Source organism: Amphiura filiformis, chromosome 19 (assembly GCF_039555335.1).
Source record: "Amphiura filiformis chromosome 19, Afil_fr2py, whole genome shotgun sequence".
Lineage (NCBI taxonomy): Eukaryota > Metazoa > Echinodermata > Ophiuroidea > Amphilepidida > Amphiuridae > Amphiura > Amphiura filiformis.
The window spans coordinates 1,170,090-1,193,761 of NC_092646.1; the positions used below are offsets into that span (position 1 = coordinate 1,170,090).

Below are 23,672 nucleotides of genomic sequence, written 5' to 3' on the forward strand. Positions count from 1 at the left end.
GATGAATAACCTAGGAAATATAATCCACATCTACAAACAAACCTGTATATTTTCCGAATTTTTCTTTGGGAAGGAAAAAGCAGTAAACAAGAAGGTCAAAAGGTAAGCTTACATTAATTTCAATACGCATTGGTCATGTTGTTAGGCAGAGAGAAGCCTGATATAAAGAATAATAATAATATTGAATGGCTTATTTTCGTGTGATACAAGAATATATTGTACTCGATAGAAAAATATTACACTCGTCTTCGACTCGTGCAAAATTTTATATCTCGTGCAATATATTCTTGTATCACACTCAAAGCAATTCAATATTATATATATAAATATTGCAAGGTACCTATAGGGAAAATAGCCGGATGGTGTCCACATTTGGCTAGAATATGCCTTATGGTCGATACTATCGAGTGAGTTTGAGAAATGTGGTGAAATATAGTTGGCGATTTAAGGTAAGTTGAGGGTAACACGAGTCACACACTTAATTGGTAATTTTAAAAATTCATGTGCAGTTAGTTTTGCCTCTGAAGTATAGCTCCAGTACTAGGTATTCACTTATTCCGTTAAAATCGGTTTTTAACTCATTGTTTGTGGAGAAATGGTGAATAAGTAAAGTTCCAAATTTAGGATGTGCATTTTGCTTAACGCGAGTCACAATAACTTGTTTGCATATAAATACAATTTGAAGATGTCCACAAACATAATGTTTATGGTATATGGTACCAAGTGTTTATAAGCATATGCGGAGAAGATGCACCAAATACCGTTTTGTGATATCAACTGAAGAGACTGACTATGTCAATTCTGTCGAAAATACAACGCGAGCAACATTCACGGCCCTTATAGAGTACCAAATGTTCACCGCTACGATTATATAGGCTCTAAACTTTGATAGTGGTTTTCCCATCTATGGCCCAACAAAATCGAATCTTCCATTTGTCGATGTGCTACATTGCGACCACCCTTAATCGGTAACATATTTGTATCACAAGAGCCCGATGGTGAACTCATGATAATAATGATTGAAATTTGCAGCATATGTGCCGTACAAACTGCAACAACGTGATTGGCCCATTCTCCACTTTTTGATATATTTTCACAGAAATGCTCCCAGTCGCAATCTCGGACATGTGCAGCAAGATCTACATCACCATCAAGTTCCTGAAATGTAAAAGTAGCGCCGCGCCAGTATTATATCCAACAGATCATAATGTAACAATTCCTCAAAATTATATCTACTAATAGAATAGTGAATACAACTAATCAACAATAAAGTTCTAGTTGCACAACGTTCTTTGCAAATTATTCTTTAGTTGACACTTTAGATCTGCAAGAAATGGGCCAACCTAAATAAAAACTTATCAGTAAAACTTATCAGTTTAATGGATTAAATATTTTTTTTATAAAAAGAAATTACATATCAATTTTAATTTTCAAAAATCACAATAATCAGACAATTTATGTAGCAGACCATGTAAAGTCATGGAAACAACACATGTTTAATCCTCCCATAATCTGTACAATTTTACGGAATAATTAACATTGTAAACATGGACAATTATACTCTTCAGGACAGAAGAACCAACGTATCATGTGTATTACCATGTTGTAATACTTATATATACACATAAGTTATAACATTACCCACCTTCAGCACCCTGTGTTCTGCCATATAGTTCGAAACATCTTGTCGTAACTGTGAAGCAATAGGACTATAGAGGTTGTTAATTCTCTTCAGCTGATCGGCAACTGCCTCAAAAAAGCAGTCTCCATTACCAGGAGTTGTACCGCGATATTTGAGACCGTTTTCTGCACAATTCTCTTGTAATCTGTTATCTTGTTCTTCCATATGACCACTTCCGCTGGCATGAAACTCTGTTAAACGCTCCAGAATGGTCTGACTCGAAGGAGATATATACAAGTCTAGAAAAATAAATTTCAGAGTAGTTTCAGTCTCTTTCAAAGAAAGGGAATGTCAAGTCACCATGAAGCTACAGATCCGTGAGTTTAGCGTCCGACTCTGCAAACTACTGGAATTCGTTAAAAAGATTAGGTCATAGAGCTCATGAATACCAATATTATGCATTACGGAAATCAACAAGACCCTCAAACATATGTGACCTGCTACCACGTAATGAGCATACTATATACCAACTTGCGACTTTAAGTTCATTTCATTGTAGCAAGTCACATGTCGAACCAGTAGAAAGAACATAGAAGTATTTCAAAACGAGAATGATCTCGGGATAAAGTTTGATCCAACTTTGAATGGTTTCAAGACAACAGTGGATGAAACAACGGAAGAAGTTTAACAGATTGACATTGGAGTTGGTTGTCTCTAGCATCAAGTTTCTGGTATGATTTTCCGTTTGTTATAATTAGAGAACATAGTAGTTCTTTCAGAGACACTTCGCATGATGAAATTGGGTAGTACTAATACAGTGAAATTCCAGAGTCCGATCATCAGGTGAATATAGGTGAAAATGAAAACGTTACCTTCAAGATTGTTGTTGATTTCTGACTTTTGCTGGTCGAGATGGGCAGGACTACTTGGCGAAGGTAGCGCCAATAATTCTAGCAAATAATAATAACATAAAAATGATATACAAACATGGCAAAGGATTTATAATACAGTCAAAGGATGTATAATACAGTCATATAAAAGGAGCGATAGTTGTAAGAACAAAATACTCCAAATTTTGAATGCTTAGACTTGTGCTAAGTTTTTGAATTTTGTGACTATGCAAAATAGTATGTTTTTGTCCGAATTTCCCTCAAATTGTAAAAATTTGACTTGTATGGCCAGTTAGAACTAAAGGATGAAATTTTGCTGTTTCATTTGTTAAAACACGGTGCTGTAAAATTAGTGTTGTAGTTTTCTGGAATTAGGAGTAGGCCTAGTGCTCTCTATTAATTATGACAGTTGTATCATTTATAAAAGTTACATGTGCAGTTATAGAAAACTTGCAAAATTGCATTGTTTGGTCATTTTCCCTCAATTGCAAAAAATATTAAAATTTGTATAAGCAAGGGGGCCGAGGAGAATGGGCTACGACTCGTAATCGGAAGGTTGCGGATTCACGCCATCGTGTTGTGCCCTTGAGAAAGGCACTTTATCTCGATTACTCCTCTCCACCCAAGTCTATAAATGGGTACTTGCATTCTTAAATGCTGGGAAGGTAACAGACTCGCAGTGGCGGAGGTATGGCTATCCCCACAGCAATATTTCACGGTGGAGTCTGGCTTATTGCTAGCAAAAGAGAGATGGGCACCCCGTCCTAAAAATTGCAGGTTTGACTCCTTTGCGTTTTACATGCAAGCATTGCCCATACATACTGTACGAAGATATAATTGATTGTTTTGTTTGTAAATTACACCAGTAGCTTAAAGTGAACTTGAGAAAAGGTGATAGGCATTCTGTCTTTCTAGTTCGTACAAATACTAACAGTAACAAAAGTCGCATCTGAAAAGAGCTACATCTTCTTTACATCTACAGTTTAAATCTAATTAATTTGGTGGTCCTCTACTTCTCTTCCCCCCTTTTCCAAACACGTGATGGACGATGGAATGATCAAATTAAATCGCCCTATTAAACTTACCTAGCACTACTTTCGGGCTCTGTTGCTATTTAGTATACTATCCAGAGAGGTTGCGTCAGCCTCGCGCTGACGCGCTCGATTGAACGTCTCGCGCTACGCACTCGATTCCTCGCGCTACGCGCTCGCTTAGTCCGTGAGGGCCACAGACTGCGGCTAAACTTACCATGAGCATTGTATGAGATTTGCAATTGCGGAGAATTACCAGCATAGCTCGTCTGTCCTGCAATGTCTGTGGCTTCCATTTTACCTGTGTTTTATGAATATGGTAATAATGGTGTATTTGCTGTTAATCTTTAATAATTAGCTGTTATCTAAAATTAGATTGCAAGTAAAATGAACTAGAGATTAACAATACCAATACTAACATGACAAAAATCAAATCATAAAACTACTATGATTACCTTGCATGATTTCCATGATAACTTTGTAAAGTTGTTTGTCAATGTCCCACAATGCCTCCATAAATGTCACATATGCTTTCACTGGTTTCATTTTCAATATGAATAGAAGATTCTCCACCTTCCCGGCACGGTCTGCTATGCTTCTAACGTTCTCTACATCGCTATCATCTAAATCTCGATGAGATTGTAATTTGCGGATCACTTCAGTCGGTTCAAGATTATTACAGAGGAACTCGGTAGCAGAACTGAAAATGTATCTCACTATGTCACGTTTGTTGCTAGTTGGGAGTGCTAGATATGAGTTTTATATAAAAAACCAACCAAAAAAAACAAACAAAGAAACAATAAACTATACTTCCTTTGACATAAACAGCTATAGATGAACCCTTGAAAGCCCGTTATCTGATTATCACATGCGGGTGTGCATGAGCCAGAAAGAGTTCGGACCCAACTCGTGAAAGATTCCGAAAAATTTTCACTCTTGCGGGACGCAGGTCCATGGTGTCTAATACATGTATATGTGATTTATAAAATAATGAATGTTTGCGAGATCACTTACCGAGAAGAGCATTGAATAGACGGACTTGCTGCATCCAACTCTCTTCCTCGTACATGTGCATGTTGCCTGTTTGGTTGAAAATGAACATAAACAAATAAAAGTATTATATACCGCGATACATTGAATTATTCAGTGACAATTGTCCTTTATGTGCGCAGAACTTTAAATCAGTCTACATCTAGAACCCCTGGAGCAGCTCTCCGGGTTTTCATACAGGTTAACCGAGACGATAAGCAGTTAATTCCTACCCCAGGTGAATGTCAAGATATAGCTCAAGTCTACACGATCGTACAAACTAATAGGGCTCAAAATTGCATTGTCATATACTTTAAGAGGTTACCCGTGTTCTATAAGCTGCATATCCTATCAGCGACTGCTATACCTTGTTTAGGATTCAACAGAAGTACCTGCATGTTCAACCATGACTGTTTCAAAATAGCCCGCAAAAGTCAAGCAGGTAACTACGGGGTCGTGCTTTAAATGAGGAATGCTATGGGAACGAGCGCCTTTTGTTAGATGTCACACATGAGTAACGTGGATAACCTCTATACACCGGTCTAATAATAACCTCCCCGGTATAAGTATTGTGAAAAATAGTTACATACGTTCGTTGATGAGTTCAATTTCTATCTGTCTAACGGAGTCGTGAAGACGAGTGTTAATTCCTTGCAAAGCTTCCATGAAACGATCATATCCAGAAGGCTTCCATTTAAGTATATTCAGCAGTGCCTCAACTCTCTTAACACCTGGACCATTACTATTAATGTTTTCGATATCACTAGCACTCAAAACACCCTGTGATTGTAGCTCGTGCTGGAGGTTTTCGGGTTCTAAATCCTGGCAGAGTAATTCAGTGGCTGAATTTAACATCTTTCTGTTGAATTCGCGTTGTTGGGCAATGTTAAGTCCTGTAAATGTGCAAGTCATAATAAAATAATTTGCACGAAAAATAAAGATATTTTGTCGACAGGGAATGTGTAAACTGTATTATATCCTTGACCAGCAACGTATAGAAATAGTGACCGCCAAAAATACTGACCATGTCCAGAACTACGAGCTACCTATACATTGTGGCTGGCGCCAAGTTGGGAATTAGTCACAAAGCCAAACATTTATGTTGAAGACCACGAGGATATGTCAACAGTACATAGAAGGTAAGAATCATGTGTCAGCAGTGGCCTTGAACGGTGCTTGTACTTTATTCAAAGGGTTCCCCCTTGCATGCACGCCCGGTCCTTTGCTATGGACTCTATCCGAAGAGACCATATAGGTCAAATAGGGGCAAGAACTTGACACGTTGGTGTTTAATACCTCTTAACAACCGGTCTTAGCATTGAGTATAATTATTCAAGCAGAGCAGGCCAGTTAGCCATATTTTACACTTGTTCGTATTCCTTAAAATCAACACCAGTTAGCTAGGTTTAGTGATGATTCCATCTGCATGGGAGGATTAGTTGTGCCTGATCCCGTTCGCTTACTACAGACTAGTTCGGTGATATGGGGGTACATATACACAGATCCAAAATTTGACGGTTATCAGTGGCGTACCGTGGTCGCTCCAACCCCGGGGGCTGAATAAAATTATATTTTGCCGCCCCTTCCCCAACAGCCGAAATGGTTACACCAATTTTTTTCGGTCGTTTGAAAAGTTCAGAGCAAAAAAAAAAAGCAAAAAAAAAAAAAAAAAAAAGAATTTTTCCGCCCTTTTTATTTACTAATTCTTTTGGCCACCACCTTCGTTTTGGCCGCCCCCTGCTTTTACCCCGGGGGGCTGGCGCCCCCAAAGTCCCCCCAATACGCGCATGGTTATGGCGTATCCACATATGTGCAAAGTGTCTTGCTTTGTTATTGCTTTGTAGGGGGTACTACACCCCTAGCCAATTTTTTGCTTATTTATGCGTTTTTCTCAAAAATCATAGCGCATTATTGGTGACAAGTAAGATATGTATATTATAGGGGCAAGGACTACAACTACTGCACTGAAAATTCAGCAACTCAAGGCAAGTAGTTATTGATTTATTGATCAAATATTGGTGTTGATGCCATTTACCAAATTCAAAGTTTGTTTAAGTGTTGTGCATCCTTAATCATTGCATTCCTATGGCATGTTTATTTATGTGATGAGCGCCCTTGAAGTGTTAAGCTAATCATAGCCTGCAGCCCATCAATCACATGTAATTTGGTGCCGAATTTGGCACTGGAGGCTGTCATCTTGGTTTTTGATGTATTGTAGTGTAGAAGCTCTCGGTAAAGATACAATTAATCTTTACCTAAACCAACATAATTAGTATTTGTGACAAGAACAAGAAGAAGAATAGCAAGTGAAGATAATAAACATCATCAAGATACGTTTCAGCTAAAGTGTATCCTTGGATTTGTGATGATTTGTGTCACTTTTTGTTGTTGGTTCCGAGTCATCGAAGATTGTATTAGTTAGTACCAAGCTTCTGCTAACCAGGGGAGCAAAGCAAGTTTGCCCCTACATTTGTAAAGATTAATTATCTGTAAGAAGATGCTATAGTTGGTAAATAGTTACCAAATAAAGGTTCAGTTGAGCGTCTGTTTTGTAAGCTTACCTAAAAATAGCTAAAAGCTTAAGGTCGTGTCAGCAGTGTAAACATAAACATTGCATTGGCACAGACAGTCACCACAGCCTCCAGTCATGTCAGACGTCACTGAATATAGCAAATATTAATGAGTGTGCATGTAGATAAATGCACACTTGGTAGAAGCTTATAGATTAGAACTTCAAAGAAGTTATCAAGGCCTATGAATCCGATTCGTAGAAATCAAATAAAGATATCAGTAGTAGTGCCTGCATGTACATTTCTAACACTCCCACGAGTCGCTTACGACAACACAAGCACAAACTGACACGGGACTACTACTGAAAAATAGCTTTGTGGTATTTTTTAATAAATATCTAATAAAGGGGTAACAAGTTTACTCCCACCCGTCGCGAGTCGCTTACGACAATTCAAATAAAGTTTGGTAGTAAAGTGCCTGCATGTACGCCTCTAATACTGACATTAGTAATCTTGCAGTTGCACAGCTAGTGCATGCAGGAATAACTCATAGAATCATACAACACTGACACAGGACTTCTACCTAAAAAAGAGTTTTGTGGTATTTTGTTATCAATAAACGGACGCAAAGAGCTTACTCCCGCCCGTCGGCACACAATAAACGGGTGTATCGAGCTTTCTCCCACCCGTCGGTAAGCAACGTAGGGCCTGCATTCAAGCGAAGTTTCGTGTATACTGACATTCGCATTTATTTCAGGTTTCGACACATGTAGCCTCACAAAGCACACCTTACACAGGTCCTACGTATAGTTTCTCACATAAATTTGTGAACCGTTGTTCACTTTAGAAAAGTATTGCGCTTCGTTGCTTGCATCGGCGTCGTTTCGTTAATTCGTTCGTTTCGGTACTATCGAAAACATCATGTCGAGTCATAAAAGCAGTTCCGAATTAAGAAGCAGAAGATCTTATAAAAGTGATGCATTATCAAAAAGTACAGAATATGCATTATTGCAAGCTGCAACTCGAAAGGTTGAACTAGAATGTCGAGCCAAAGCATTGAAGGAAAAACAAGCTTTAGAAAGAGAGGAATTTAATATCAAGCAAGGGCAAGAGACTTGGAACAAGAAATGCAAGCCAGGGCAAGGGACCTGCAACAACAAAGAGAGTGGTTGGAAATGAAGACCGAAATAAACATAGAGCAAGCTAAAATAGATGTATTGGAGGATTATGAACATAAATCCCAGAGCTTAAGAAGTAGACCAAAATCGGTGCTTGATGACCTCACAGAAGCTCAACCAGATACAAACACATCAGTGAGGCAGTGGTTGAACCACAACACTAGAGAAGGTCAAGAAATTGATGGCAAGTTCCTAGCTAAACAAGATACAATTGGTGCTGTAGGACTAAATCCAGGGCAAGACCAAAATACACTCACATGGATTCAGGATTTGCTAAAGACCAGCCAGCAGTGGGTATGACTACTGATGGTAAAGTACATGCTGATTTAGGTCAACAAGTTCAACCTAGAAGCATGTTAACAACCAGTAAAACTATGCAAGTCAATTTTCCACCACAAAGTGAAGTCTTGTTTCCTGCAGCAGCACCTGAGGAATCAGAAAGTACAGGGACAGAATACCCCACATTATTTGTCAGCCACGAAATATGAAAATATTGATGAACAGTATCGTCAGTATGGTCAAGAACAGTACAGTGAACAGTATGAACATGACGGGCCTTCATCAGTAAAGTATGGTCATAGAGTAACTTCGTCACCAGAGCCTGATGTGAAGAAAAAACAAGTCATGTTGCCACGGCAACATACAACAGAAGTGAAAGAAGAAGATAAAGATACCAGTATAGAAAATTTGGCACGCAACCAAGACAACTTAACAAGGCTGCTGGTGGAACAACATAAACAAGCGAGTCTACCAAAGCGGACATTACAGACATTTACTGGAGACCCGCTTCAGTATGTTACTTTCATACGAGCCTTCGAATTCATAATCGAAAATAAGAGCAAAAGCAATAGAGACCGTCTGTACTATCTTGAACAGTACACAAGAGGTGAAGCCAACAGTTTGGTGAAAAGTTGTATTCACATGGATGATGAGGTTGGTTACCTGGAAGCAAAAAGGTTGCTGGAAAGGAAATATGGTAATAAGCACAAGATTGCAGAGGCTTACTTAGCGAAGATGAGGCAGTGGCCGAATGTGAAAGGTGATAGTTCAGGGCTACAAGATTTGTCATTATTTTTGTTAGAATGCAAAAATACCATGACCAGCCTGGGCTATACTAATGAGTTGCAAAGTACAGCAAACATTAGAATGTTGATGATGAAGTTACCATATAGTATGAGAGACAGATGGAGGAGACAAGTAGATTATGTAGAAGAAGAAAGAAACAAAGTGGTAACATTTGAAGACTTCACCTCCTTCTTAGAAAAACAGGCTAGAATCGCAACTAATGCTGCCTACGGTAGAAGTGTGACGGAGAAGGAAGATAGTACTAAGAAGGAAGAAAGGGTAAAAACCCAAACTATCAGACTTATAAAGCTAGAAGAAATCTAGCAACAAACACAGAAGCTGTGTCGGCAAGTGTGACATCAAATAGTCCAGGAGCCAGACCAAATGTAATGTCATATAGTCCAGGAGCCAGGCCAAATGTGTCGTCAAGTAGCCCAGGAGCCGACAAGCCGTGTACATATTGCAAGGGTAAAGATCACACTTTGGAAATGTGTAACAAATTGAAGGAAAAGCCTATAAGTGACCGGTTGCAGTATCTAAGAGAGTTGGGAGTTTGTTTTGGCTGCCTAAAGAAAGCAACACATTACAGTAAAATCTGCAAATACAAGCTTACCTGCAAGACATGTAAAAAGCGCCATCCAACAGTGCTACATGTGAAACAGGAAGAGACACAGAAGTCTGGTGAAGTTGCTAATCAGACATGTGGGCTTACAGGCGCCGGAGCTAAATCTAGTGAATCATATCCCACAATAATACCAGTCATAGTCTACTCAAGAGTTTCCAGAATGTCTGTAGAAACATACGCCTATCTCGACAACGGCAGTGATGCTGTATTCTGTTCTGAAAGGCTGCAAAAGGAACTACATGTTAAAGGCAAGAAAACCCAGCTGGAAATTGAAACCATAACAGATGATATCATAGTAGACAGTGAAATCATCCAAGATTTAGAAGTTTCTGACATGAACAGAAATAATATCATCTCTCTTCCAAAGGCATACACACAAGATAAGATCCCTGGTGACTTGGCTGACATCATCAACCAGGATGATATTGATGCAATTCCTTATATGGAAGAAGTTAAGCTAGGAAGATTAAATGATGAATCTCAATGCCATATTGGTCTCCTCATAGGAAATAATGTGCCTAAAGCATTTGAGCCAATACATGTAGTAAATAGCCAAGGTGAAGGACCTTTCGCCTGCCAAACTAGACTCGGATGGACAGTGTATGGTGTCAAAAATAAAGAACACAAAAGGACATCAGTCATCCACAGAATTAAGGCACATGACACTATTGACCAGCAATTAGAGAAACTCTACAACGCTGAGTTCAATGAGCGAATCATTGATGATAAACCAGAGAGAAGCGTGAGTGAAGGACAATTCCTAAACAGAGTAGAAGCATCAATCAAGTATGTAGATGGGCACTACCAAGTAGGTTTCCCGCTCAAAGATGATGACATGAAATTGCCGAACAATATACATCAAGCCGAACAGCGGGCATGCCATCTGAAGAGGAAGTTAGAAAGGGACTCGGTTTTCAACGACCAATACACTGCATTCATGAATGATATGTTTAAAAATGATTATGCAGAAGAAGTGCCCAAAGATGCATGCAATAGAAAGGATGGCAAGGTGTGGTATGTCCCCCACCATGGGGTGTTTCACCCCACCAAGGGCAAGCTGCGAGTTGTATTTGATTGTGCGGCGAAGTACATGGGCCAGTCTTTAAACTCACAATTACTAAAAGGACCCGACTTGACAAGCAACTTGGTAGGTGTGTTGACGAGGTTTAGAGAGCACCCTGTTGGAGTTGTAGCAGACATAAAAGCAATGTACCATCAAGTGCGTGTACCAGAACCAGACAGAGACTTAGTAAGATTTCTATGGTGGCCCTACGGTGACCTGAGTCTGCCTCTGAAGGAATATAGGATGAATGTGCACTTGTTCGGCGCAACTTCGTCACCTTCATGTGCAAATTTCGCACTGAGAAAGACCGCTGATGATGGTAAGGAGAAATACAGCGAAGAAGTATGCAACACAGTGCTGTCCAACTTCTATGTCGATGACTACCTCAAATCTATCGAAAGTGAAAGCAAAGCTATTCAACTCGTCAGTGATCTCACCAGCTTGTGTAAGGATGGTGGCTTCAAGTTGACAAAGTGGTTGAGTAACTCAAGAGAAGTGTTGCAGTCAGTCCCTGAAGACGATAGAGCTGAGACTACAAAGACACTAGATTTGAAGAATGAAGAATTACCATCAGAAAAGGTGCTGGGGTTGCTATGGTCACCACAAACCGACAGGTTCGGCTTCCATATTAAAGTAAAAGAGAGACCTCCTACCAGAAGAGGCATCCTAGCAACTGTAAGCTCCATCTATGACCCGCTAGGATTTGTTGCTCCAGCAATCCTGCCAGCAAAACAAATACTGCAGAACTTAAGCAAGCTGCAGCTTGGTTGGGATGAGTCTATTCCTAGTGAGCTTCTGACCCGTTGGGAAAGATGGCTTGATGAAGTTCCGAAATTGTCAGATTTCACCATCGAAAGATGTTTCAAGCCCAAGGACTTTGAAGAAAGTGAAGTTCAGATGCACCACTTCTGTGATGCAAGTCAGAAGGGTATGGTTCAGTGAGTTACTTACGATTCGTTAACGAGAGTGGTCAAGTGCATCTTACTCTCCTGACAGCCAAGGCAAGAGTTGCTCCTTTGAAGATCATAACTATACCTCGCCTAGAGTTAACTGCAGCTGCAATGGCAGTAAAGGTCAACAACATGTTGCAAAAGGAACTACAGTTGAAGGTCGAAAGCACATACTTCTGGACTGATAGTCAGACCGTGATCAAGTATATTAACAATGACACCGCCAGATTCCACACCTTTGTGGCTAATCGAGTCGCACTGATTAGAGATGGCTCCCAGCCACACCAATGGAAGTATGTAGGAACCAGCTCAAACCCTGCAGACGACTGCTCAAGGGGCTTAGCCGTTGATTGCTTCCTCAAGAATAGAAGGTGGACTGATGGTCCAGACTTCTTACACAAAGCAGAAAACCAGTGGCCAAAGACTACCATTGGAAACAGCGCTGAAGAGCTAGCTGATGATCCAGAAGTTAAAAAGAAATTAGTAGTCAACACAGCGTTGACAAAAGAAGCAACAGATACAATGGAGAAACTACTTACACGATTCTCCTCATGGTATCAACTTTGTCGTTGTGTTGCATGGATCCTCAGAGTCAAGAAATATCTCCGTAAGATCTGTCATGATAGAGATGATGATAGAGTTGATAATGGAGATGATGATGGTAGAAAGAATGATGAGAATGAAGAGCATGGCAACATTACAGATTTGCTTAATGTTGCTGACATGCAAGAAGCAGAAAGAGCTGTGATAGTATATGTCCAAACCAAGGCATATCCAGAAGAAATTATGACACTAAAAGAGCTGCAATTGAGAAGTAATGACAGTCAGCCAGAAGACGACTTGCGACAAGTTAGCAAGATTAAGAAAGCAAGTCCTCTCTACAGACTTAATCCATTTATAGAAGATGGAGTAATCAGAGTAGGTGGTCGACTGGCTAAGTCAGCTCTACCTGAAAAGACAAAATTTCCATCAATCATACCAAAGAAGTCCCACATTGCAAAGTTGATTTTACATGACATCCATGAAGCAACTGGACATGGGGGCAGAAACCACATGTTGGCTCATCTGCACAAGAAGTACTGGATAACAAATGCCAATGCAGCAGCTAGAAAGGTTATCAACAGTTGCATCACCTGCAGAAAGAGGAATGCAAAAGTACAACAGCAGATGATGAGTGATCTTCCCAAAGACAGAGTCACTCCAGGAGAGCCACCATTTTCAAGAGTCGGAATGGACTATTTCGGTCCACTAGAAGTTAAACAAGGCCGTAGTATAGTCAAGCGATATGGTGTAGTGTTCGTCTGCCTTGCATCCAAAGCCATACACATTGAAATGGCAGCGTCTTTGGATACCGATGCCTGCGTAAATGTCATACGACGATTCGTGTCCAGAAGAGGCCAAGTGAAACAGATCCGCTCTGACAATGGCACCAATTTGATAGGGGCAGAAAGAGAGTTACGCCGAGAAATTGCAGCTTGGAATCAAGACAGAATCCATGACTACCTTCTGCAAAGAGAGATTGAGTGGACCTTTAATCCACCAGCAGGAAGTCACCATGGAGGCATCTGGGAACGTCAAATACGAACAATCAGGAAAGTGATGTGCTCTGTTATAAAGGAACAAATACTAACAGATGACTCTCTTCATACATTACTGTGTGAGATAGAAGCCATAGTTAACAGCCGACCACTCACCAATGTTCCTGGAGAAGTATCTGATTTGGAGCCACTTACACCAAATCACCTTCTTCAACTAAAGAGTGACATGATCTTACCACCAGCCGCTGCAGGAAAGCTGAGTCAGTATGCCAAGCGCCGGTGGAGGCAAGTCCAGTATCTGGCAGACCTGTTTTGGCGCAGATGGATCAAAGAATACCTTCCTCAGTTACAACAAAGACAAAAGTGGATTCACCCACAGCGAAATGCCAAGGTGGGAGATGTCGTCATGGTTGTAAATGAATCTACACCCAGAAACGTCTGGCCGCTAGGAAGGGTGATTGAAACTCTCCCTGCAAGTGATGGACTGGTTCGACGTGTGCGAGTGAAAACTAGGACAAGCATTCTCACCAGACCCATTGATAAACTGTGTTTGCTGTTGGAATCAGAAGTCCCAGATCAAGATATAGGAGTGAAGAAAGATTCTACTTCAGCTCATCCACCAGTACCAGCACTGGGTAACCCAAGTACCAAGCCTAAAACTACGTCCAGTGCTACCAACAATGAAACTGTATCAGTGTCAGGTACTCCAGAATCAAGACCACAACGAACATTGAAACCAGTGAAACGCCTGGACTTGTAAAGAACTAAAGAACTAATAGTGTTATAACAACAAGTTACTGAAACCGTTATAACCAAAAGGTATCAGCTAAGCTAAATTGCCACTTAGTCTGGAGGCTAAGCTACGGATCAGCTGATATATAAAATAAGACTAAACATCAGTTTACGTTAAATTGCCATGAAAGGCAAGCTGACACCTTGCTTTTACTTTGGAACAACTGATGCAAACTGTCAAATTCATCATGAGATCTACCAGATGTGATGACGGATGAACCTACCTGTACTACAGATGTGAAGACTGGTGATTCGTCTCTACAGCGACGTGTCTGCGTTTAGTGTGAAGTTGCCAGATTCGTATACAACTCATCGTCAAGATCAAGAATGAACATGTTTGACACCTACATCACCACATCTGTGAATTTGATTTTGTAAAGAAGAATCCTATGCATGCAATTTGTACCGATGGAACCAGTGTGCATCATTAGCAAGTTTGTTTAAAGTTTGGTACACCACAGGCCCATGGAGTTTTAATTTGCAAGATTCTACATCGTATTCTACTGCTTACAATGTGTGCACAATTTGTTGGTTGTGTACAGTATATCATGTAAACCATATTTGGGATACACATTTGAAAGTAATGTTCTCTGCGTGTATTTTGGAATCTCGATAATGCTCAAATTTGATTTCTCTTGAAATTATTGCTTTGCTATTAATCAAAGGGTATGCATGATCGAGGTCTGAAATAATTTCACTCAAGTTTGTAATTGTGTATTCCTATCTACATGTACTTTGCAAGTAAATACATCCTATCAGCATCTGGTGTTTTGACTATAACATGGATTAACTGAATTCGCAAATTTGGGCCATGGCTGCTATGGTTGTGCACAGGCAGTCATATTATATCAAGTTGTGTTTTTCTCATCGCTGCTATGGTTGTGCACAGGCAGTCATATTATATCAAGTTGTATTCTCATTTACAAGGTGTACCAAACAAGATATTCGCATGCAAGGAGTTATGTACTTTCATCTAAAGGACAGCAACAGACTGCATTTCTAGTTTACAAACTAAACATTGTTGTGTTCATGTTGATATGTTGTGATCATGTTGCACTTAAATAGTATCTCCCATGTGTTCAGTTGGCTTTCCAATCTCACCAAATTTGCCTTTTGTGTGGGCTTTTGTTTGGTTTTGTTTCAAGTATTTTTGGTTGGCATGGGCAGTTATCTCTTGAGTGCAGCATCATCTATCTTGTAAAATGAAGCTAAATAATTCTTTCATGTGAAGTTAAAATCACTTTGAAATGTCCAAAACTCAGTTTATTTTTTCTTTTGGATCAAATCACTTGAAATTTTTGAAATGTTTTTTTGTTTTGAATCATAGCATTGATACAAGTTTTTATCACACAAGTGAATCAGATAAAGGTTTTTTTTGATTTCATAAACTTTATTCATGTTTCAAAATCAGTCAAGTTTGATGTTTTGAAGTTTAAGGGGTCACAAAGGCACCTCTTGTAAAAGGTTCAGTTTTGTCAGTAAATGGCACACCAAAACTATGTTTTATGAAGTAATTGTTGCTGGTAGCAGACAATTAGGCGCCGGAATGTTGATGCCATTTACCAAATTCAAAGTTTGTTTAAGTGTTGTGCATCCTTAATCATTGCATTCCTATGGCATGTTTATTTATGTGATGAGCGCCCTTGAAGTGTTAAGCTAATCATAGCCTGCAGCCCATCAATCACATGTAATTTGGTGCCGAATTTGGCACTGGAGGCTGTCATCTTGGTTTTTGATGTATTGTAGTGTAGAAGCTCTCGGTAAAGATACAATTAATCTTTACCTAAACCAACATAATTAGTATTTGTGACAAGAACAAGAAGAAGAATAGCAAGTGAAGATAATAAACATCATCAAGATACGTTTCAGCTAAAGTGTATCCTTGGATTTGTGATGATTTGTGTCACTTTTTGTTGTTGGTTCCGAGTCATCGAAGATTGTATTAGTTAGTACCAAGCTTCTGCTAACCAGGGGAGCAAAGCAAGTTTGCCCCTACAATTGGTATCCCTCATTTTTGACTGTAACTCCACAACTGTTGTCTGTGCTGAAATAAAATTTCCAGTGTAACAGTTGTAGGCCTTGCCCCTATAATATAAAAATCTTACTTGTCACCAATGCTCTATAATGTTTGAGAAAAATGCAAAAATAGACACAAAATTGGGCAGGGGTGTATTCCCGGGTGTAGTACCCCCTTAAAGAATATAATTGCTGCAGAGGTTTCATTTCTTGAAAAGAAATTGTGCAGATTCTCACCTGTTCTAGCTTCCACAAGAGATGTCGTCTTAATAGAGGACGGTGAAAAGTCTGAATCTGAAATGAAAATGTCATATTTCCATGGTCACCATGCAATTAACCTTTAATTCGAAGTATGGCTTACACAATTCGCCGTAGAAGTAGTGATGCAACGGGATTAATTACCATAGCTACGGGTTTACTCTATTGTTGATTGTGTTGCCCTCTCCCCAAGCAGGTTGCACTCATGATCTGTGTATGTGTGTAATTTACCGCTCTTTTCAAAGACACTCTTCTTACAGGTGGGAATGAAACAAGCATGGACTCACCATGATATATATAGAATTACGATCCAGGTCTTTATCCCTGTTCATTGATAATCTAGGATACAATGAAGAGGAACAGCGTAGCGTCTAGGGCAGGGCAATACATTAAAAATAGTGGTAACCCATTGCTATGGTAATTAATCCTGTTACATAACTACTTCTACATGAAGGGCGCACATGAGAACAGTATATCAGGGTGAAACCCGGCAAATTCAAAAGACTTTATCCACTTCATAGTGCAGCGTCTCCCTATTGTGTCCGCCAGACTTCTAAAAGGCTCAATACAAAATCCACAGTAGGTTTAAAACTAACATCTACTACTATTATGATAACGGCAAATCCCACAAAATTTAGAATATCAATAGAGAATTGCGAGTTGGCAAAGTAATTGTACGAACATGATAAAGTACTATAGTACTATACTACTAGTCTTTTTGTTGTTTTTTCGTATTGATAAACAAAAATAAATAAAGTGAAATAGCCTACCTGACTTTGAGGGGCTTGGAGTTATTTCTTCATCAACATTTGGAACAGCTTCATCAGCTTCGTCTGAATCTGAAATCAGTACATTAAAGCCTTAATGAATCATAATGTATGATGTTTTAAAATGAGTTTGGTAAATTTGGTTAAAATCTGATATTTGGGCATATATGTAATGTTTATAATTGCTCAATCTCAGCAATAATGAATCTCATCAATAGTAGGGTTAAGTTATGGTTTAGGGCAATTAGGTTTTGATTAGGGTTATTGATAAGGTTAGGGTTAGGTTAGCATTATGGTTAGTGTTAGGGATATAGGGTTAGGTTAGGGTTACGGTATAAAGTGTTAGGATTAGACTTATGGTCAGGTTTTGGGTTAGGGTTTTGTTTAGGGTTGAGGTTATAAGTTAGGGTTAGGGTGAATTTTGGGTTAGGTTAAGTTAAAGGTTAGTTAAGACTTGTAACCCAAATGCCACTCTCCCTGTATCCATTAGAATATTAAATTATTTATTTCATTTACTAAACATGTCTATATGCACCGTTCGTTAAAAGATCCGCATTGAAAACCTACAGAGGTAGTGTTCTAAAGGGATTCTAAATGTGTATACCGCGTAAACGGGATTAAATCAGTTAATATTTATTTGTTATAGAAGCAGTTAATAGTGGCATCCTATAGAAGATTTTTACGATATTAAACATTTTCCAGACCTATAATATTTCTACTACCGCGACTTATAACTGTTTTCCTAATATATCTTGATCTAAAATCTAAATTAAACCTCAAATACGTACGTTCCTCTTGACTTGTGTTTCCATACATGTCGTAGGAAAAATTCATATTCGATACGCATGGATATGGGTCGTCACCTTGGTTCCCCATGATGCAGCCATGAATCGACCCAACTTCCACTTTTTTGTCAAAAGCGAAATTAGACATGCAATACTCCATCCTTTTAAACGTCTTAACGGGTATCTTCTGTTTCAAAATGTAATCATGTGAGAAAATAAACACGACATTTTACGAAATAAAAATGGTGCCGATTTTCGCTTGTACATGTTATATGTTATACACAGACATTAGCGCCAATCCGGCTTGAAATGTGCGTGTGAGGGTGACAATCGGCCTGAATTGTCAAAACGTGGCCGAAAAGATCAAAATTGTTCATTTTGCCAAAAAAAAAAAAGGGGGTGGGGGTGGGCACGTCCATTATTGACCCTTAACGCCCATTATTGACGCCCATCTATACAGATAGTGTAAAGTAAATGGTTATTAGCGGTAATTCTTAGTCAGTGGGTGTGGTCTATACGTAGACACATAATCTGATTGGACAATCGCATGATTTTGGGTGTCGTCTATCAGGCGGTAGATGACCCCACGTCATCATGAGCCCAGACAAACGATGAGTGTTGATAACGCGTAACACGCTCATAGAGGTGCGAGTATGTATCGCGTTGTATGCGTAGATGCAGTGCGGAATACTCGCACGCGCTAGCAGTACGCACAACAAAAGATGTGAAGTTGTACACAAGTTTAGTTTATTTTAGAAAAAGGGGAGTTTTTATGACGGTAACTTAATTTTTGCTTCAAAAAATAGTTTACAGTTATTAAAATAATATTTAACTGACTCGTAGTGGATACCGGCTGCGCACTACTCAAAATATTGGACCTGCCTGTCGCCTATCACACGGTAGAGCATAGGTAAAATAAAAATTCCTATCGTTTATTCTCTAATTTTGTGAATCCCTGAGAAAAGGGTCAACTGACTTTGGATAATACAATGAACTCTGCACTCTTACTATGACGATACCTCATTAATAAAGCATCTGCTATTATACATGTCTTATGCTATGAAACCTATTTGACCGCGGGCCTTGGGTGTTATCTGACTGCCAGCTAGACTATGCATGTGCATAATGTATTATTCATAAGAAATCACAAATATGATAAATATGTATGCTTAACTATCTGTTATTGGTTAAGATTTACCACCCATGTTGATATTTCGTATAGTGACGTATTCGACATTTTAAACATTTTTGAGAAAATATGAACGTTGAGTTGGACTCTACATATTCACCAAAACCATGTGGCTAACTAATAAGATATTAATTAACTTAATTTAAAACATATTAATTTATTTATGTCGTATTTGCAAAACCTTAAAATCTCTGTATCACATAACGACGTATTTGCAATTGGAAGAGTTTGTAATTTCACATAGTGATGTATTTGCGCGACGTATTTGCGCGACTGTTTATTGCACGGTAAAATTGCTGTTTTGTTCTTCTCACATAGTGACGTATTTGCGCAACTGTTTCACATAGTGACGTATTTGCACGACTTATTTGTCATTTGAACGGCGAACTTGGCATTAGTCCTTTTCACATATTTTATTTAATATAGATATTTTGCAGAATAAGTTATGCTCTAATAGTGATTTAGGGATTCAATCATGTTTCACCGTTGTTCATCACCGTTTAACAACGATGCGGCCGCGTCGTCTGCGTGGTTTACTTCGCTCGGGCAGCTTCCCTTTCAACAACGAAAAGAAGCTACATATCGTATAAGTCACGATTATTTTACGAGGAATGTCAGCCAATCATTGTCACTAAGCCTTACAAAAACTTCGATGATTTCTCTGTTGATATCAGCAATAAAGCTACAGAATAAAACGGCAAAGTTTAGTCGCTACCTGAAAAATACTGAATTCAACTTCTAAGCTTGCATACGCACAAAGGTTCCAGGCATGACGAATTTTACGCGCTCTCGCGAATAGCGTAGTCTCGCTCGCGTTCGCGTATACGCTATACAGTAAAAGTGTGGATTCATCACGGATTAACAACGGTTGGCTCCTGTACAAAGGTATAGGAGGAGTTGTTGAAAAGTGAATTACATTGAAAATATGGTATATTTGCATTACTTTTAACCAAGTTTTAATCGACGATGTTTTTATCAAGAGTATGCAACAAATGAAAATCGCTAAATTTTAAAATTCCAGTTTCTAGAAATGCGTATGTTGCAAATACGTCACTATGTGATATGGCCGACGATTTACTTCATTAAGATTAATTTCAGATTGCAGATAAAAAAAAATGGATTGAGCCTATGTTAAGACATGGATGGTGGGTCATAAGGTAATACTCCAAAGTCAGCAGTCCTGTTTTCTGTGGGGTAGTCTGTGCTACAGACCACGTAACTATATTATCCATAGGGAGAGAAACTACTGGGTACCACACTATCACAGAAAACAGAGTGTTGACTGCTTTGCGGCTCGATGTCGCGACTTCGGCTCTCAAATCACGGCGTCGCCGCTCGCCCCTCAATCGTGACTCGCCGCTTCGCTGCTCGACACCCCTGGTAAACCTGGTTTCTTGTTCGAAAAATCGGGCGCGATGGTGAATACTACTTGCCATGCACTCGGAACTCGGAAGTAAATTTCGCAGCTGCCGTGATCACTGGTACGCGCTGTTTAATATAATCGGGGCCTAACCTTTTAAATCATGTCCACACACACACTGATATATTGTATTTCAGCCAAAGCTGGATACAACTCTTAGCAATATCATTGTTCTCTGCAAGGTCCTCGGCTGTGCATTCTTGTTCCAATAGAGGACATCGCAACAGGTGTTCCATGGTTTGTGATTCAGTTCCACATACGCAGGTCACATCTTCGGTGTTTAGATAATCCCACTTTTTGAGAGTCACATTACGTTGACCAGTACCAGCTCTCAGTCTGTTGAGGCATTTCCATCCAGCTTGAGTCGGCAACATGGAAAATTCTTCGTTGGCACTTATGGACATGGATGTTGTTGATGGAAGATTGGCAAGCCTCTCTTTCCATAAAGCAGCTCTGGTCCCTTCAGCTTGTGTTCGTGGTTCAAGTTCGTTGAGGAAGCTTTTCTTCCTAGACTTCAGCCGACTCTTTGCAGGTTCATGGTCGAGTAGGGGATACTGCTCATTTGTAGTTTGGCGATGACGTTCTCTACCACTTGCTTTACTACGACGAATCTCTGGCGGCGCTATTCCACATAGTATATATAGGCTGTCTGTTGGGCTGTCTGTTGGTCTAAGACATCCAGTGAAAAGGTGGCAGGTGACGTTGATAGCTGGATCAAACTTCTCAGCATGGGCTGATCTTTCCCAAACTGGGCATGCATACTCTGCAGATGAGTAGCACATGGCTAAGGTAGTTGGTTGTAGAGTGTCTGCGATGGCACCCCATCTTGCTCCAGTAAGTTTGCTGATGTGTTGTAGCCTAACCAACATGGCGCATTAAAACCGTTATGATGAACCTCAACGGTTCTAGATTGTAACATTCTTTACTAACATACTTGTTTGTTTTGTGACTTTGTGAGCATTTTAAATCTTCAATATAATCCCAATTAATTACACCAATGACCATGTGACAATTCCTGAACTTAGTCAATTCCATACGCACACCACGTACCAAAACCAAGAACTCTTCCAATTGCAGATATGACCCATTTCAATCATATAAATTTGGAAAGTGCATTATGGTTAAAATACATTACCTCAACGGTGTTTTCCTGGGTCCATTTGCTGGATGAATATGCATCTAATTTCACACGATAAATTAAATCGTCTCCAGCTGGATCCAGTACAAAGGGCACGGGTGGCGCCGCCATTACACTGTTATAATCTGCTTCGGAATCAACAACCTTCTACAGTAATAAACAATACAGATGTTTACATGATTTAGTCAGAAAGTAAATATGTTAGGGACGAATGAGGGGAGTATGCAAAGGAAACAACTGGAAGGCCAAAAAGGCTTCTAATATCCAAACAGTTGAAGCAATTGAACTCGAAAACTTGGAATGAGATCGCTTTTGTTTAAGGCCTCAACGTAACAAAACACCATGAGCGTAGCCTAGAAGAGCACTGCGATGTTTATTTTTGGCAGGTTAAACAGGGGCGATATAATCGGGTTTTTTTTGTCGTTCAATCACCTTAAAACACGCAGTGACAGAATGGTAAACAAGCTGAAACTCTATTGTACTTGATTTATCACACTAAACAAAAATGTAAATGTAAACTCCATCTACCTTCTGTGCATCCTGTCTGGCAGAATAAATCCTGAGAACTACTTTCCGTGTGGATTTGGACAAGATTTTCGGTGCCAAAAGAGGTAACATTACCATGAGATACGCAGGTTTTCTTCGTCCTCTAAATAACTCCATCAATGGTGTGTACCAACTGAAATGATTGATTCGAAGCTTGATCACGTTATCTTTCAACTTGATTGCAACTGGTGACTGCTTCATGTGTTGTTCGTCATACAACACTTGCCATGGATTTCTTGATCCTGAAAAACACAGTTTTGCCATTTTGCGCAATCAAGTCATTTGATTAGATTCAATTCAAATGTGTTTATTAACATTATGTATTTTCATAGTTTTGTGAACTAAATCATATCGGTATGAACACGTCAGAGTGCCGAATACGCAAAATTGCTGTTCTGAGTAAACGGCGTTTGAAAATATTGGTACCATTCCATTGGTCCTTCTAAAAATTTAGAACATTCGTGATCACTCATTTGAAATGTATATTATAGAAGTGATTGTACACGAATTATTGGCAATATTTGCATGTTCTGAAATAATCGATATATCCCTCAAAACGAGTTTTAACAGCTATTCGGCTTTATGCTGTATCCAAAATGTCTCTACCACTGCGCAGAGAGAGGTCGAATACGCATTCAACTACGTGTAAACCAAAGCACGCATTTTTGATTTGGGGCATTTGTGTAGAAATTACTGGTTGTCCTAAGGCTATGTAGACTTAATTTGCTATATAAGTTATAAATAGTCATCCCTGTAATATTTATCAAAAACTCGAGGATTTTAAAGCAAAAATAACAATATTGGCTTTTATTTTGCGTATGATTTTCCGGGATTTTTCCAATTTCACGGGCGCGTACTCACATTATTAAACGACAGCAATATTATGTGGGGAATGTTTGTACTTATTTTGGTATCCTTGGATAGAAGATACCTACAGCAATACGTTTGTATAAAATGTATTAGTATAGGACATGTAATATAGAAAATTCAGGGGTTTCCGCTATACAATACTACATGTATAGATCAACATGATTTGTACAGCTAAGTATACGATTCGTCTCTCTGCCGAATTCATTTATCGCATTTAGGCGCAATTCGTCCAAATCAAAATTTCAATAACTATGTCGGTGAGTAAGATTTACCATTAATTTTTGGTGGAAATAAAAGATAACCTGAAACAAAATCATAAGCATACAAAAACTCAATTTGCTCAAAATTCTCGATTCGTCACTCTGCCGAATTCATAACGATATGTACTAAT

The 23,672-nt window shown here is 39.2% G+C and overlaps 2 protein-coding genes across 2 annotated transcripts; one reads left to right on the forward strand and one right to left on the reverse strand.

Moving 5' to 3' along the window:
- Nucleotides 1-302: 302 nt before the first annotated feature.
- On the reverse strand, nucleotides 303-18,209 carry LOC140141671 (uncharacterized). The gene is made up of 10 exons (XM_072163582.1): nucleotides 18,122-18,209; nucleotides 17,337-17,405; nucleotides 16,546-16,602; nucleotides 5,162-5,464; nucleotides 4,557-4,622; nucleotides 3,998-4,288; nucleotides 3,760-3,843; nucleotides 2,494-2,571; nucleotides 1,646-1,920; nucleotides 303-1,158 (listed from the first exon to the last, which is right to left on the reverse strand). Exons 1-10 carry the CDS (start codon nucleotides 18,207-18,209, stop codon nucleotides 868-870), a joined length of 1,602 nt encoding a protein of 533 aa, XP_072019683.1. The 3' UTR covers nucleotides 303-867.
- LOC140140863 (uncharacterized) lies at nucleotides 9,613-11,954 on the forward strand. Its single transcript, XM_072162612.1, has one exon. The coding sequence runs from the start codon at nucleotides 9,714-9,716 to the stop codon at nucleotides 11,952-11,954; it is 2,241 nt and encodes a 746-aa protein (XP_072018713.1). The 5' UTR covers nucleotides 9,613-9,713.
- Nucleotides 18,210-23,672: the final 5,463 nt, after the last annotated feature.